Source organism: Cetorhinus maximus, chromosome 8, assembly GCF_964194155.1.
Source record: "Cetorhinus maximus chromosome 8, sCetMax3.hap1.1, whole genome shotgun sequence".
In the NCBI taxonomy this organism is placed as follows: domain Eukaryota; kingdom Metazoa; phylum Chordata; class Chondrichthyes; order Lamniformes; family Cetorhinidae; genus Cetorhinus; species Cetorhinus maximus.
Window position 1 is genome coordinate 2,531,523 of NC_135886.1, and position 18,495 is coordinate 2,550,017.

The following is an 18,495-nucleotide window of genomic DNA, read 5'->3' on the forward strand; positions in this document are numbered from 1 at the left end:
AATTGTGTCTATGACACATGTACTGTCAGAAAGATTTACTGGGGCAATAGTGGGGAAATTATTGACTCAATAAAATATTTGCAACGAAAAACCTGAAATCTAACTGGGAAATTACGACTATGAATTCAAATGTACAGCAATTAATCAAGCGTCCGATTCAAGTGAATGAAGCCTATCCCACGCTTCTCTTCACCTCACCTCCCTCCCTCCCTCCATCCATCCATCCACCAATTGCACGTGCTTCAGTTCCTGCCCGGTCTGGCCCTGGCGGTGACGTCAGCGGCGAGCTGATTGGCTGGGGCGCTGAGCGCTGATTGTGATGTCAGTCCCGGGGAGGGGAGGTGGAAACAGGAGGCAGGCAAGGGGAGGGGAGGGGAGGGGGGAGATCTGGGCGGGGATTGGGCGGGAGCCGCGTGATGGAACGTCAGGTTGCTCAGGGTGACGGCTGCGCGCTGGATACACAGCCGGAGTATCAATCAATCGAACAGGGTTCCCGCGCAGGCGCCGCTCGGGTTCCTGTCGCGCACACAGAGGGAGCCCCAGTGCTGCAGAGGCAGACGGAGCTCATTCGCCAGCAGAGTCATATCACCAACACACACACACACACACATACACAGACAGACAGACACACACAGACAGGCAGACAGACATGGAGCTCCTCTGCGTGGAAGATGCCCCCAAAATCCAGCGAGCCTTCCCGGACCCTACCCTCCTCTCTGACCACCGAGTCCTGCAAAACCTGCTGCACACCGAGGACAGATACATTCCGAGGACTTCTTATTTCAAATGTGTCCAGAAAGAAATCGAACCCTACATGAGAAAAATGGTTGCATTTTGGATGCTAGAGGTAAAGAGAGAGAGAGAAAAAAAAATTTGGGGTGTGGGGGGGGGTGTTGGGGGGGTTGGGGTTGTTGTTGGGGAGGAGGGGGGTGTTGGGGGGGGGTGTTGGGGTTGTTGGGGAGGAGGGGGGTGTTGGGGAGGAGGGGGGAGGTTGGGGTTGTTGTTGGGGAGGAGGGGGGTGTTGGGGGGGGTGTTGGGGGGGGGGTTGGGGTTGTTGTTGAGGAGGAGGGAGGAGGGGGGTGGGGGGTAAAATAAAAAGGAGAATTGCAGCACTGACTCAATAGGGCAGTGATCTCCAGGGGCTTTTGCCCAAGTATTCGGGGTGGGAATCTCTGCCGGTGTCACCTTACTTCAATTTTATTTTATTTTATTTTTTTTTTAAAAAAAAGTTATTTAAAAATGTTGCTTCTTGGAAAAGCAGATTGGAAAAGGCGTCGCTTTTTTTTTTCTGTACCCCAAGTGCGTGCAAGTTTAACCAGCTTTTTTTTTTATCCCCCCTTTCCCTTCCCCTCCCCTCCCTCCCTCCCTCTCTGCACCCACCCCCCCCCCCCAAAGCGCAGAGAACTTGTGAGAATCGAATGCCAGAGTCGTAGTGAATTGGTAAAAAAATATTTTTTTCCAAAATTTGGATGAAGGACTGATGATGATGGCTGATAAACAACATGCTGTCGCCATGTTGACTCGACTTCCAAAAAAAAAACTTTTTCTTGCGTTTCTCTGCTGGGTCCATCAAATGTCGCTTGGGTTTTATTCGCAGGGGATTCGGCCGCTGTGACATGATTCACGGGTGTTTTTTTTTTAAAGATGTTGCCTTTTGTTGTCTGGCGGTCCCACAAGTTGTCCTTTTAAAGCCCAGAGTCCGCCGTATCTTAAACTTCTGGGCTCTCGAATGGTTGGTGCAGACAGCGCGTTAGAGACCACCCAAAATTTCTCGCACTTTATACCTTCAATTTGCTCCGTCCAGCGAAAGCGTTTGTTGTCGGGTCCTGACCCCAAGCAAACTTCAGGATTTCTTGTTTATTTACATGTGAAAATCGTCGCTGGCGGCGCGACTGTCTAATTTTCACGATTTTTTGAAACTTTACTCCGAACAAAAGGTAACTCTGCTGGCAGCCACGCGATATTTTTTTTTTTATTTAATTTAATTTTAATATTTTTTTTAGAAAATCTGCAGCCGTCAGGGGCTGAAGGCGGCTGTTGCCCAGAAATGTGGAATCTTGCACACACACACACACACACACCCAAAAAAAAAAGCGAATTTTGGGCAGATATTTTGGCGTGTGGGATAGGTCGGAAAAGGGGTTTGTGTTTTTGACTTGTTTTGCAAATTGCTGGGGCTCTTGGTTAAATTTCCAGTGCTTTGAAAAATGCAGACGATTGAAAAGATTTTTGGCTTTGCAAGTCAGATGGATGTTTTGGCTGATGACCCGACTTTTCGTCGTTTTTGCCCCCATTCTAGGTGTGCGAAGAGCAGAAATGCGAAGAGGAAGTCTTTCTGTTGGCTATGAATTATCTGGATAGATTTTTATCTTCGGTTCCCACTAGAAAATGTCACCTCCAGCTGCTAGGGGCAGTCTGCATGTTCTTAGCATCAAAACTGAAAGAGACGATCCCCCTGACAGCTGAGAAACTCTGCATTTACACAGACAATTCAATCACCCCAGAAGACCTCCTGGTAAATTCACCAATATTTCAGCAATTTGACACGTTTTGTTTTGTACTTTGTTTTTTTTAAAAAATCTATTGCAGAGCCTCTCTGGGAAAGACTAGTCAAAGATAAGATTATTTTGTAACTCGATTTAACACTTTTTTTTAAAAAAAAACTTTTTATGTTCAGGTGCTTATCCAGGAAACCTTGTCCAAGGCGGAACGTCTATGACACTAAATAAGGGACCCTGTAAATTGAATCATTTTGTGCTGGCCATGGTTACAGTTATTGATCAGAATTCAGTCCAGACTGACACTCATGACTAAGCGTCTGGCGCCCTCTGGTGCAAATGTGCAAAGCCCTTCCTTGCTTGTCTCTTAAGTGCTTTCAAGTAAAGCACAACTATAATAATTTTACAATTAATAGTCCTTTCTGGTTTGTCCTTCAGTGAAATATGATCCATGCAATCGGAGCAACAAAAGTTACGGAATATGGGTGGTGTAATATGCATTGGATTTTGGACTGCATTTTTATATTTTACAACCACTTTATAACTTGTAACAATTTAATATAATAAGTGAAAATTGTTTTAGATATGTTAAGCAGTGTGAACTTTGAGCTGATCAAAGGTGGCGTGCCTGCAAATCTGCCTCTGGGCTTAAATTTTGGTTTGGGCCCTTACTAATTAGAGGTAAGGGCCATTAGAATGTCCTTCTGGAGTATCCAAGGCTCACAAGAATATATTTCAATTTTAAAAAAGCCATCATGTGGTAGCATGCTTTTAAGTCATCAAGCTCCACCCCACACCTTTGTGATCCTTCAGGGTAGAAAGCCTGCTGCATCTGGCTGTGTACAGCACACTATTACAATAACTGGGTCAGCTGGACCACAGGGATGTAGTTTTCTCATCGAGCATCCTGCAGAGGTGGAAGGCTGTTACCATTTTTCTTTTTGTTTCCCTTTAGAGTCACACTTATTTTTTTTTTTGCATTAATACCATAGCTATTCCCCTGACACTGCAAGGCGTGCAGTCATTTTACTTTGGAACATTTGTTATAAATGCTTCAATAATTTTTCACTAGCCTTGCTGCTCGCACCAGTTAAACCGATTTTAGGATTAGGAGCAAGGAAGAAATGTGAACTGCTGGATGCTATAACAGATGTCAGCTGTGAGTCTCATAATTAGGTGAAATCCTATTTCTTCAACCATTACGATACCAAATAACTCACGATTGCAGTTAGTTGCACACATACAGAGCTTCAAGTGTTAATGTAGAGCTTGGCAACACCAAGATATGGTGCTGGATCCTGTGTAAGAGAAAAGTGACTAGTGGTTATGTGGCCATTTGCATGGCAAATTCTTTCCTTGGGCTCCTATCACGATTCTGCACATTGTCAAATTTGGATGGTGCTCACTAACTCTGTCCTTTTTATCTGCTTCCATTTACTGCTCATAATATCCCGGATCTGTAATACAGAACTTTTGTCTGAGAGCAAAACAAAAATGTAGGATTCTGTTTCTCTGGTAATTAATAATTACCAGGAAAGACAGGGCCTGCCTCTATTTATTACTGCGTTATACCTTTGCCCTGGTACTTATGCTCTCTAGTGAGCTGTGAGATTATCGTGGAAACACTTGCAGTGCAGTATTATTTAATGATCATGTTTAAAAGGATTTCCAGTTGTCACATGCTTTAGTTCTCTCGTTGAATGTAGCAGATATATTATTACTTGCATTGTTTGTGTGCGCAGTATGGATGTACAGAATGGCTCATTGTGGAGAAGTGTCTGAAAAGTTTTGAATTGGTGTAAATCAACAACATCGATCCAATAATTGTCCATATTAACCAGGCTAGCAGCCCTCTACTAAATAAGTGGTAACTTCTCAGCAGGATGTGGTGCAGAGTCATACAGGATGAGTTAGTTGGGCTCATTTGTCCACCCATTCCTCATCACAATCCAGTGACAGTGTGAAATATGTTGATCCCAAGAATTCCCTAATTTTCATCCTTTTTTATTTACTGCTCTTAGTATCCAGGATCTTTATGACAGGTGTTAACTTGCAAATGTGGTGAATTCAGGGGACAAGCTGCTCTTGACACGATTCACCTTGAGAAAGGAATGTCAGTTTCTTTATGGTGAATGGAAGTGTTTGGTTCACCTTTCCCATTCCCATCCACACGGAATGGCCAAGCATTAATTCCCATTCGGAGCAACTAGGTTAGGAATCGCAGTCTCCATTTTCATTCCCGTTCATCGGTGCCTTCACTGTTTCTCAGGATACTGGATTGGATTGTTTCCAATACTTCACTGGGGAGCCTGAGATATGTTCTCACCTCTGGCTGCACAAATAATTTTCTGATATGATTTTTTGATACAATTTTTCTGACTTCATTTGCGTCTCTGAGCAGCACTCCTTTCCCAGAGTTCTGCCAATATCACTTTGCAGCCAGCTGTTAATGGGTGTGCAAGACCACGCCGACCTTTCTCACAACTGATATTTTTCTTTTCCTTTTGAGAAAGCAATTTCCTCAATGACTGTGCAAATTCTGAAGAGCTCTCTGCGTTGGGAACTGTAGGCATGAGCTCTCATGCTGTCACACTCTAGTATGTACCTGTTGTTACTGAATTTATATTTTAAATTGTGAAGTTTTGCCACTTGCCTGCATATTACTAAAAGGATATGGAGGCACTGGAGAAGCTGCAAAGAATATTAACGAGGATGGTTACCAGAATTTAGAGGTTATTGCTATGAGGAAACATTGAACAAGTTGGGGCTCTTTTCTAGAAAAGAGAAGGCTAAGGGGATATCTCATAGAACTCTTAAATTTATGACAGAATTTGATAGGGTACGTGTAGATTCAATTCTATTCACTTTATTGCCCACATGGAAATTCATTTCAGCTACATTGCCCGCTCGTTAAAAAACTATAAACGAATGATAAAGAAAGAAAATTATCCCATCACAGTGATCTAATTTGAATTAAAATATGTATTAAAACCTATTCCAAAACATTAAAATAATCAGTCAGTGAGTCCCTCCCAGAGCGCATAACCTCACCCGTACTTCGAACTCCTGTTAAAAGTTCTTAGAGAAGGGCACAAACAAGTTCAGGAACCAATTTGTCCTGCATTTGAGGGATTATTGACTTGGCCCTGAACGCAGCCAGCAGTAATACTGAGATGGAGCGGTGATTCTCATTGTCCATGACGCGCTACTTTTGTCAAAATTCTTTGAGAGCAGATTTTGTCAAGAAAGCTCTGCTCATCAAATAAACTTCCTGCCTGGTTCAGCGATCTCTGCACCTTTAAAGAGTTCGCTTTCCAAGGACAGCAACAACAGGCAAAGCATCCAAAAAGGATAGCACTCTCAGCTGCAGCCATATAGAAGAATTTCATAATTGTAGGATCTACTCAAGGATTTTAGTTTTCTGAGGTAGTATAATCGTGTACGCCCATTGGCCACCACATCGGTACACTGTTTTCCCCCCCAATTCAACTTATCATGTCATGTCAACTTGACATTGAGAGATGATGTTGGGAGAGAGACCAAGACCAGGGGCTATAATTACAAGATAGTCAATAATATATCCAGTAGGAGTATTCAGAAGAAACTTGAGAATGACGAGAAAGGGGAACTTGCTATCATGAATAGTTAAGGCGAATAGCAGATGCATTTAAGGGGAAGTTAGATAAGATATGAGGGAGAAAGGAATAGAGGGTTATGCTGATAGGGTTAGATGAAGAGGGGTGATGGGAGGAATGTGCAGAGCATAAACACTAGCATGCACCAGTTGGGCCAAATGGCCTGTTTCTATTCTGTTTAGAACTGAGTTGCTTATGAATGACAATAGAGACAACTAATGGTTAAGAGAAGGTACCATCTGCCATCAAGTTACTGTCATCTTTGGATACTGTCTCTTCATTTCAGATCTCTGAAAAGATGGGAGAGGGAAATTAGTTTTACAAAACTCCAGGGTTATGAAATGGTATGGGTATGAAGTGTGGGGTGGAATAATTTTATGTGGACTCTGAATAGAATGGACTTGATGGGTTTATCTTGCTGCAGATTTAAAATGAATGAACACGGGAATTTCACTTCCAGCTATACTTTTTATAAAGAATCAAATTCCTGTGACAAAATATTTAACATATTCTCATGATGCTGTCAGTTTTGACTCGTTCGCAATTTTGCCTCAAATTTGGAAAGATGTGTATTCAGGGTACATTCCAAAGACTTGAGCCCATCATCTAAGCACTTCAGTGTAGTCCTGATGTATGACTTTTGGATCAGATCAAGGCTACGTGGCTATAAATTATCCCATGGACATAGTCTGAGAAGACCCATGGTGTTCTCCTGGTGTTCTAACCAGCATGTTCTGCCCATTGAGTCCATGCCCGCTCTCTGTAGAGCAATCGGCCATTTCTATTCCCCCACTCTACCCTTCTAGCACTGCAAGTTTATTTCTCTCCAGTCCCCATCCAGTTTTATTATGATATTATTGAAGTTTCTGCTTCTACTGCCCTTCTAAGCAGTAAGTTCCAATATCATTAAAACAGATTATCTATTCATTTAACTCATTGTCCGTAGGGACCTTGCTGTGTGGAAATTAGCTACACTTAAAAACACTTAAATAGTTGCAAAACGTTTGGGACATCAGGGTGTTCAGAAACTGACCATAAATGCATGTTCATTTTCCTGTCTAATTTATTACTAGTGAGTTTACTTTCAATAAGTGACTATATTTGTAGAGCTGAGGATTAATATAAACTTAATTATTTTCTGCAGCTGTGACCTTATAACTGTTGCCTAATATTTTCTCCACATTCTTGCAATGTAAGGACCATCCATTCAAACTTTATTGGTGTACTATTTTCAATAAGTTAATGGTCAGTGCTCATTGGTTTCTTAGTACGGTAATAACTGGTGGGAAAGGGTGGCTGAAAATCAGCATGATATCTCCATAATATATTCAATACTAGCAACTGTGTACTCTTCCTGTCTGAACCACCTGACTTTCTATTGTCAAGTTTTAGACACCTTTTTTGTCAACTTTCTTCACTTTCAGTTCTATGTCCACGCTTATAATGAAAATTGCTCATGTAAACCTGTCACTTTGAAAACTGGTCACTGAGTTGACACAATTCTCTCAATACTTTGTGAAAACTCTCTTTACCTGCCATTTTTCAGTAACTGACATTTCTAATGCCCAAAATAAAGATTAAACCACGATTTTAAAAAATACACATTTCAGAACAATATGATTAAACTCATCCATTGAATTGTCTTTTGTGTCTTTCTTTTTTTTGTCTCTCCCAATCGCCAGGGTTTGAGATAATATTTTTGTCCAGAGCTGTAATGCTGTGAACTAGAATGGATTGTGCAGGCTATTGTGCATCTTCAGTGCACCTTATTCTCAGAATGCTCCAGTATTCAATTAGTTAAATAATTTTGTTTTCCTTTTCTAACATTTTCTGTTCAAATTGTTTTGGAAGTTTTGGGGGGGGGGGCGAAAAAGGACAAATTTCAAAAGCTTTAGTGAGGTAAAACTTTTTCTCTCTCTAATGAGAGAGGCCGTATGTAAGAGAGGTAAATGAATGAAAGAGGGCAGTGAGGAGAGAATGAGTTACTCGTGTAATGTTACTTAATTTATCCAAGGAAAAGCGAATTTTTAAGCCTTTTAATTCCCTCGCCTGTATTTTGTTGGCAGTTAGAAAAGGTCAAAGCTAATGGATTTGTATCTGAGATGCATAGCGACAGGAGTGGCTGTTTAGCCTCTTGTCTGTTCCACCATTCAATGAGACCATGGCTGATCAGCGATTCTAATCTCTTAACACTATTGAGAGAAGCTGGTAAGCAAGACCAAGGCACAAAAAGAGAAAAGCAGACAGCCATTTTCTTTCCTCGTTCTAATTTGATTTTTTTTTTTTAATTGTATTTTGAAAGCAAGCTAAGCCTCTTTGAAAACATTAAGGAGGGAAGGGAGGCGCAAATTGGCTGATAGCTAGGGGTTTCTGACTCTTCAGTCTTTCTCAATCTCTTGCTACCCTAGAGTAAGATAGATGGGCTGAATAGGTAGTTCAAATGGGAGGAAGTGGGGTGGCACTAGGAACGATGTTTATAAGGAAGTAGAATGGGAGGAGTTAAAGGGCAAAACCAGAACAAGGGGGCAGGTGAAAGAAAACATGTAGGTCGAAATCGCTGGACAAAGAAAGGCAGACCGGTAATTTCTTGCCTCCTTGTATTTTGGCTCTTTGCTTTAAAAAACGTAAGTTGGACTTTGAACAAAACAATTACTTTTTAAGGGAAATAGATAGATGGCAAATGGAGGTGAGGAGCCGAGTATGGAAACTGAGGTTCAGTGGCATTCTGGTGCATTTGAGAGAGTGAGTGGGAGGGGAGTCAATAGATGGGGGCGTTAATGCTGTAGTGACATTGGAGCAAGGTGTGAGAGTGAAATACCCACTCAAAATGACAAAGCTGAAGAGATGGAGTTTAAATGGGTTGGAAAGAAGGGGATGAGATAGTAGAGACATGAAGGGCCGGGAAACCTAATGTAAACAAGATGGGTGGGGATAAATGAAGTAGGACAGGGAGGTGCTCAAGGCCCCATTTTCCTTGCAACCACCAGGCCAATTGCAGGCTTCAGTCGTTGGCTCCATTCAATATCACACCTTGCTATACCACCTACCTGAATGGAAATAAGAATTTTTTTTAAAAACAGAACAAAATGAGACAGAGAGAGAGAGAAGCAAAAAGGGGGCTAGGAAAGAGAGATGTGCAGAAAAGGTGGAACTGAGAAACAGCAGCACAAAGACATTGGACATACGAATTGCACATTCTCCATCTTGCCATGGGCAACGCAATGGAAAATCGACTAGTATATTAAAATGTTGCACACTTTCTCTAATTTCATGATTTTAAGTAACTTATGGTCAGCATTTACAATAGAAACTGATTATGTAAACATTTAGTTCATTGATTTAAAAAATTTTTTGTGCTTTTTTAAAAAAAAACGATATTAATCAAGCAACTTAAATATGGCCATTTTAGTGCAAAAATTTGAATTAAGCAACTTTGAATAAAATGCAACAATTCTGCAATGTGAACACCTAGCCATCCCCCCCGCCCCCCCACACCCAAAACCCATCCAAACATCAAACTTAAGCCTATCCTGGTTGGCTGCCTAGATTTCTAAACCTATCTGCCTACTTTTTTGTCCTGTAAATATTATTTTGTTTCCTGACTTGCCTGCATCTTATTTTCTCATCTTCTGCCCCATCCTGATCCCAAACCTTGGCCTCACTGGCCTTCGCAGCTCCACCTCTGACCACTGATGTTCTCCATCAAAAGCTTTTGGCTCCGTTGTCCTTTCAGACCCTGAGCTTCTGCAAAAGCCATGTTCCTTTAATGTCTCTCTTGGCCTCCCAGGGCAACAAAAACAGGAACATGTAGAGAATTGAAAGATAGAACTATAAAGGGGAAGAGTGAGATACAAGTGGGGTACATAAGGGAGAGAGGAAGACTTGACAGACGTAGGACGAGAGAGATCAAAAATGGGACAAATGAGAAGGGGGTAGGGAGTTGGAGGGAGACTTGAGGCCAGAGAGTGGAATAGGCAACAGGGAAAGGCATGCACGTTGACAGGTGGTTGTGACATGGCCGTGTCAGATAGAGGAGAAGTGACCACAAAAATGCAAAGAGAGAACAACTTGCATTAAATTATAGTCCTTGATGCAGAAGAAACAATTTATGGTGTTTTCAGAGGCATAAAGAACGCAGATGCTGAGTCAAAGAAGCAGATATTAGGTGAGATCACCATAAACTTCTGCAATGGATGGTTTTTAGGGCCAATAGGAAAGTGGAAGGAGTTCCGTAAAGTGGTGCTAAGGTAGTTGGTGGCATGGCTACCAGTAGTGGGTCACAAGGATGTGAGGGATATACAGGTGGCCTGAGTTTAGGTCTTGGGGCTATAAGCAGTGATGGGAGGGGTTTTAAATTTGAGACATTGGCTCCCAATCTCTCAATGTAGGCCTGAGCATGAGTGTGAGCAGTGACGATGACTTGGTGTGGGACAGGATACAGGCAGCGGAGCTTTAGATGAGCTGGCATTTTTAGATGCTGTAGCACGGCAGGAGAGCATTGGAGTAATCTTGTTTCGAGTTAATAGAAGCAGCAATCTGTTTTAGTGCATGTGGATTCAGGTAGGGGTGGAGGTAGGTGCTGTTTTGAGATGAAAGTCAATAATTTTGTAATTGGGAGGATAAGAGATTTTAAGCTCGCCATGAGCTCAACCAGGGCATTGAGATTGCAAACATTCTCATTCAGCCTATGACAGTAACCAGGGAGAAATAACAAAGTTGCATTTATATAGCACCTTTCAGAAGACCCCAAAGTGCTTTATAGCCAATAAAGTATTTTTGAAGTGTTGTCACTATTGTAAGAAATGCTGCAGCTAATTTGCAAACATCCCACAAACAGCAGAAATAAATAATCAAATTGTCTGTTTTAGGTCAAAGCAAAATACTGCAGATGCTGGAAATCTGAAGCAAAAACAGAAAATGCTGGAAAAACTCAGCAGGTCTGGCAGCATCTGTGGAAAGAGAAACAGAGCTAATGTTCCATATGACTCCTCTTCAGAGCTAAAGAGAAATATGATGAATTCTTTACTGTTTAAGTGGGGGTGGAGCTGGTGGAACGAGATAGAAGGTCAGGGATGGGTAACAGCGAAGGAGAGATTGACAAAGATGTCAAGGACACAAGACACAGGGAGTGTTAATGGTAGTGTTAAAGACCAAAGAAGGTGCTTGCGGTGACATAAAGGTCAGATAGCAGAAGGTGTTAATGGTAAGATAGGATAATGAATAATAACATTTCTACTTCTCTTTAGCTGTGAAGAAGAGTCATATGAACTCGAAACATTAACTCTGTTTCTCTCCCCACAGAGGCTGCCAGACCTGCTGAGTTTTTCCAGCATTTTCTGTTTTTGTGTCTGTTTTAGGTGTTAGAGTAGGAGGAATAGTCACTGGTGAGAGTACAGGTATTGTGGCAGGGGTCAAAAATGCTAGCTTCAGTCTTTTAAACTTAACTGGAGGTGGTTACGGCTCACCCTAGGCTGGATAGCAGACGAGCTGTCCTGACCGTGCAGAGTGTTGAAGGTTTGAAGACATTTCAAGATGAAGAAGCTGAGACACCACAGGGAAAAAGACATAGCAATATTGACGATATGGGTGAGATTCACAAAAAGCAGACAGATGGTGCTCATGGATCATAGGAGAAACAGGTGGATGCAGCTGATCATTAAACAGTGGTGCAAGAAGTAGTATTGGATGGAGAAGATTATCTAGATCAGAAATTATGGGGGACTAGATGCACAACTAGTGGAAGATGTCAGCAGTGCAAATGCCATAAATAAAATTACAAATTGTGTATCAAACTGCAGACTTTAATTTGTAAATCCCTAGGATGATTTCCATTTCAAGACTTAAAAAAAGAAAAACGCTTACGTGCAGAAGCATGTCATTATTTACTGCACTCACTACGGACCAATTAAGCTAATAGTCCAGTTTGGCAATGTTGCTAAGCAGGTGTGGCTGTTAGTAAAATGACAGGGAGAGAAAGAAACCTGGAATAACTTTTTTTGGAAAAAAAAATGTAGCTTCCAGCATTTTAATGGATGTACAATCTATGCCATGGGTCTCAACTGCCAGGGGTTTTGTAAGTGTCTGGTTGCTTGTAGACAACTGAAAGAGCAAGCAAATATATACACAACATTTAGTGTGTAAATTGCATCTTGAAGCAGCTTTTAGTAACTTGGGGAGGATGATTGTATACTGGTGCAAACCTTTTTATCATTCAGCCTGCAGGAGGTTTGACTTACACTGGTGCAACAGGCACAGAGTTTCACAGTACTTTTGTCAAGATAGCATTCTATATCAAGGCATGTCCTTGTTTCCTGACTGGATGTCAGGTTATTTTGTTTTTAAATATACATAGCTGTATGTTGGTGCTGATGTTGGGCTTTGCAAGCTATTTGCAGGCTGCTGAGATCAGTTTGCTGATAAAGCATGTAAAGAAAGGACTCTTCCTGTGTGAACATTTAGCACCTAGGAAAACTACCACATGATAATGAGAGGATAACAATGCCATTTCAGCTTTTTGAATACCAAAGTGTGTTTTTTGTGCTTTTTAAAGTTGCATTTGTTCACAAGAAGCTTAATGGGGAAGATCTGATAGCCTGACTCATCCATCTGCCCAACAAAAATGAAAGTACATCACAATTAATACTTTGTACAGTCAGAATGCATTTAGAAATGCTAGTGCTGCTGGTCCAGTGAAAGAATTGTTGCTGGCTATATCGTGCCTTCAGCAGAGAAACCCGAAGCTCTGGTGGCACTCGAAACCTCTCCCCCTCGCTCTTCCATTAAGACTCTCCTTAAACTTACCTTTTTAATGATCCTCATATCTTCTTTGGCTCAGCATCAGTTTATGCATGAGTAAATGTCTGTGAAGCACCTTGGGATGTTTTCCTATGTTAAAGGAGTTATGTAAATACAAGTTGTTATTGACGGCCATGTCAGCTGTCTAGTTTTGGCACATTTGACTTTCTAGAGTCTTGGGATATTTTGAATATGAAAGTAACCTCTGGACTAACTTGGTCATTGTTGATCTCCCAGTGCTACAGAGTGAAACTCGTGTAACACCTTTGTTCTTTTATGAATATCTGCAAACAATTATTAGCATGTCAACGTTTTTGGAAGTCTTTTAGCTGACCAGAGGAATATACTTCATACACTGGGTTGCTTCATCACTTCACCAATTGACTTCAAGAAGGAACTAGTTAATTGGCCTTTTGTGTGATTGTTCCTGCCATTTTGCCTCTGTCACCCCTAATAACCTGGGCATCATTAAATTTATTCTAATTGTAACTTGTAGACTTCACTAACAATTCTTCCTCGTTATATTAGAATTCAGAGTGGCCTACCTCCATCATATTGGCTTTCAGTTTAGAAAACAGTTTCAGATTTGCAGCAAATGCGTTGTAATTCACAAAAGTGATGCTATCCTATTGAATTTCAGCTGTGGCCATTATTATCCATTCAGTTTGCACTGATAGCCTCTATGTTTCACTCCATGACTGAAATGGGTGGCATCTCTAATTAGCGGTTGTCAGCATCTGTATCTACCATAACATTGCAAATTATGAAGTAAAGGAGGATTATTTTCTCCATTACGCTTTTTATTTTCTCCCACCCTACTGCTTTTCATCCCTGTCCATAAAATGTTATGTCTGCAGAGGCTAGCAATCCTTGTGGGTACTGGTTTTATACCCACAAAGTGATGAGAAATGTCAACACTGTTCTATTCTATTCACACTTTTGGGTTAATTAAAATTCTTGTCTATTAACTGTTAGTACAGGTGTTCAGTTCCTGTGTGTGGTCTGACACAATCGAGCATCGTGGTTCTACACGAGTCAGTGCTGTGATTCAAGTGGCCCCATGAGACTTCAAATAGCGCTGATAGTAAAGGCAAGGTCATGGTACAAGCCAAGGATTCTTGCTGGCTGTCAGTGACATACAAACAGTAATCTTGTCTGGGCATTCAGATAGTAAAAATAAACTGTCCCTTTGGTGTAGGATATCCTATATGAACACTAACATTGGATTATCACTTTAAATTCACTGACAGACATCCAGTATCTCTCTTTATTCTGGTGGAGTGGGCAACACTGAAAAGGAGTCCCCAAGTTGCCCTGAGGGCATTTATTATTCTCTCTCTCACACACACTCACACGGTGTAACTGGAGTTAATGTACATTAGAGCAAGTCAGGGCAGCAGGTTCCCTTTTCTTAATAAGTATTTTTGTAAATGAAATGGTTGAGCCATTACCACCACATGGACTGTAGCAGTTCAAGAAGGTGGCTCATCATTTTCTCGAGGATAGTTACAGATGGGCAGCAAATGCTGGCCTTGCCAGTGATGCCCACATCCCATGAGCGAATTTAAAAGAAATAGCTGACCAACTTCGCAGAATTAAAGGCAATGTTAACTGCACTAGAACAGGATTTGTGTCACTTGTCAGAACCAGAGCAGATTTAAAAAGGTTTATTGCATTTGTGGTAGGAAAAAATCAAAACAATAGTTATGGGACATTGCCTAGTTGAAGCAAGAGGATATATTAAAAAATGTGCGCACATTATTCTGTGCATGAACCCAATAAAGGAAAACCCCTGTGGCATCTTCTGTTATCCTTCCAATAGAAATACATTCCTAGTTGGGATGGCTCATCCTTAAGATTTTTCTATGGATGTTGCAAATCAGAGAAGACTTTGTTCACCAGATTATTCTTTCAGCTCCAGATGACTCAGTTTGATGTTGGCAACTTAACTGTCTTGAGTGTCTATCGTGACTTATCCACCCACCCACTTCTCTGAAAGAGTTCTTACATTGGGGAAAATGCCCTGTGATTTGCTTACAGGACCTCAATCATTCTTTTCGTCATCAGAATTGTGCAGTGCTAAAATTTCATTTTGCCCTAACCTTTACTTATTTCCCTTTACATCTTTTTGCCGTGCCTACCATACTCTAGACTTTGGGCTGTGCAGTGGATGGTCGGGGGCAGTATGTTATTTATGCAGTTTTTGGCATTATCTAATGTAAATATATCGAGAAAAAAGTAGTTGGGAGGGGGTTCGCAACAGTATTAGCCTCCAGAGTTTATGCTTATGTCTTTCACAAAATGTAAGAATCAACATAGACCTCTGCCTCCTAAGTGACTTTATTTTCTCTAAGGAGTACTGAGGTGGGAAACACACCCATTTCCATTTAGTGCTTTTGCAAACTTTTTAACAAGGACCTCACTTGCATCTAAATAATGTGGATCTGCCCGAAGTTGATGTTGTCACTTCTTGATCTTCAGGTGTGTTTATATATTGCCTGACTTCTCTTTCTCTACCTATCTGCTTGTCTTAAATCCATTGTTCATTTCCACAATGGCTGTCTTCCTGATATTGCTCCTTTTGAGGTGTCTCACTGTATCTCTCTGATGTTAGACTCCCTGATTTTCTGTCCCCTAAATTTTCTCTTTCTGGATGTTTCTGTCATCCAATATTCTGTCCCGGTCTCTTGCTGCCTTATGTGATCTCTTTCCCTTTATGCCTCTGGTTTCTGGCGTTGCTGATCTACCTATCTTATTGATTCCTTTCACAGAATCTCTCAGTGCAGAAGTGGCCCTTCGGCCCATTGAGTCTGCACCGACACGTGAGAAACACCTGACCTACCTACCTAATCCCATTTACCAGCACTTGGCCCATAGCCTTGAACGTTATGACATGCCAAGTGCTCATCCAGGTACTTTTTAAAGGATGCGAGGCAACCCGCCTCCACCACCCTCCCAGGCAGCACATTCCAGACCGTCACCACCCTCTGGGTAAAAAAGCTTTTCCTCACATCCCCCCTAAACCTCCTGCCCCTCATCTTGAACTTGTGTCCCCTTGTGACTGACCCTTCAACGAAGGGGAACAGCTGCTCCCTATCCACCCCCCTCATAATCTTGTACACCTCGATCAGGTCGCCCCTCAGTCTTTTCTGCTGCAACAAAAACAACCCAAGTCTATCCAACCTCTCTTCATAACTTAAATATTTCATCCCAGGCAACATCCTGGTGAATCTCCTCTGTACCCCCTCCAGTGCAATCACATCCTTCCTATAATGTGATGACCAGAACTGCACACAGTACTCCAGCTGTGGCCTCAACAAGGTTCTATGCAACTCCAACATGACCTCCCTGCTTTTGTAATCTATACCTCGATTGATAAAAGCAAGTGCCCCATATGCCTTTTTCACCACCCCACTCAACATGCCCCTCTGCCATCAGAGATCTATGGACACACACGCCAAGGTCCCTTTGTTCCTCAGAACTTCCTGGTGTCATGCCGTTCATTGAATACTTCCTTGTCAAATTACTCCTTCCAAAGTGTATTACGTCACTTTTCAGGGTTAAATTCCATCTGCCACTTATCTGCCCATTTGACCGTCCCGAGTATATCTTCCTGTAGCCCAAGACACTCAACCTCACTGTTAACCACCCGGCCAATCTTTGTGTCATCCGCAAATTTACTAATCCTACCCCCCACGTAGTCCTCTATGTCATTTATATAAATGATGAATAATAGGGGACCCAGTACAGATTCCTGTGGTACGCCACTGGACACTGGCCTCCAGTCACTAAAGCATCCTTCTGTCATCACCCTCTGTCTCCTACAACTAAGCCAATTTTGAATCCACCTTATCAAATTACCTTGTATCCCATGTGCATTTGCCTTCTTCATAAGTCTCCCATGTGGGACCTTGTCAAAGGCTTTGCTGAAATCCATATAAACTACATCAACTGCACTACTCTCATCTACACACCTGGTCACCTCCTCAAAAAGTTCAATCAAATTTGTTAGGCATGACCTCCCTCTAACAAAGCCATGCTGACTATCCCTGATCAAACCTTGCCTCTCCGAGTGGAGATAGATTTTCTCCTTCAGAATTTTCTCCAATAGTTTCCCTACCACTGACGTGAGACTCACTGGTCTGTAGTTCCCTGGCTTATCTCTACAACCCTTCTTAAATAGCAGAACCACATTAGCTGTTCTCCAGTCCTCTGGCACCTCCCCCGTGGCCAGAGAGGAATTAAAAATTTGAATGAGAGCCCCCGCGATCTCCTCCCTTGCCTCCCTCAGCAGTCTGGGACACATCATCTGGACCTGGAGATTTTGTCCACTTTTAAGCCTGCCAACACCTCTAATACCTTGTCATTCCCTATATCAATTTGCTCAAGAACCTCGTAGTCTCTCTCCCCAAGTTCCATACCTTCATCCTCATTCTCCTGGGTGAAGACGGATGTGAAGTATTTGTTCAACACTCTACCAATGTCCTCTGGCTCCACCCATAGATTGCCCCCTTGATCCCTTATGGGCCCTACTCTTTCCCTGGTTATCCTCTTCCCAATGACATACTTATAGAATATCTTGGGAAATTCCCTACTTTTACCAGCCAGAACTTTCTCATATCCCCTCTTTGCTCTCCTAATTGCTTTCTTAAGCTCCACCCTGCACTTTCTGTACTCCACTAATGCCTCTGCTGATTTGCTCCCCTTGTACCTGCCAAAAGCCTCTCTTTTCCTTCTCCATTGTGTCCTGAATATCTTTGGTTATCCATGGTTCTCTGGGCTTGTTACGCCTTCCTATCACCCTAGAGGGAACATGTTGACCCTGCACACCCCCCATTGCTCTTCTGTAGATTTCCCCACAAGTAGCAGTTCCCAGTCTACCTTGGCCAGATCCTGCCTTATTTTTCTAAAATCCACTCTCCCCCCAATCCAGAACATTTTTTTGCAACTTGTCTATTTCTTTGTCCATAACATTTTGCTTTAACCTTATTGATCTGTCATTGGAGGTCTCCCACTTTCTCTCTCTGCTTCATTATATCATTATCATCTTCCCTCCACTGCCTTCTGATTCCATTGACACCTTTGTATCACACAATCTGATCATCTCTTCTGATGTCATCTGGTACAGACTCACTGCCACAATCAGGTTTTTTTTTATTCATTCACAGGATGTGGGCTTCGCTGGCTGGGCCAGCATTTAATGCCATCCCTAGTTGCCCTCGAGAAGGTGGGGGTGAGCTGCCTTCTTGAACCGCTGCAGTCCATGTGGTGTAGGTACACCCACGGTGCTGCTAGGAAGGGAGTTCCAGGATTTTGACCCAGCGACAGTGAAGGAACAGTGATATATTTCCAAGTCAGGATGGTGAGTGACTTGGAGGTAGTGGTGTTCCCACCTATCTGCTGCCCTTGTCCTACTAGATGGTAGTGGTTGTGGGTTTGGAAGGTGCTGCCTAAGGAGCCTTGGTGAATTCCTGCAGTGCATCTTGTAGATGGTACACACTGCTGCTACTGTGTGTTGGTGGTAGAGGGAGAGAATGTTTGTGGATGTGGTGCCAATCAAGTGGGCT

General features: G+C 42.2%; 1 protein-coding gene across 1 annotated transcript in view; it reads left to right on the plus strand.

Moving 5' to 3' along the window:
* The first annotated feature begins 460 nt into the window (after nt 1-460).
* LOC144683361 (G1/S-specific cyclin-D2-like) overlaps nt 461-18,495 on the plus strand; it is a 44,729-nt gene continuing 26,694 nt past the window's right edge. Inside the window, exons 1-2 of the mRNA XM_078546304.1 lie at nt 461-847; nt 2,300-2,515. Coding sequence (XP_078402430.1) covers nt 650-847; nt 2,300-2,515 — 414 coding nt within the window. The 5' untranslated portion in view covers nt 461-649. The remainder of the gene's footprint in view (nt 848-2,299; nt 2,516-18,495) is intronic.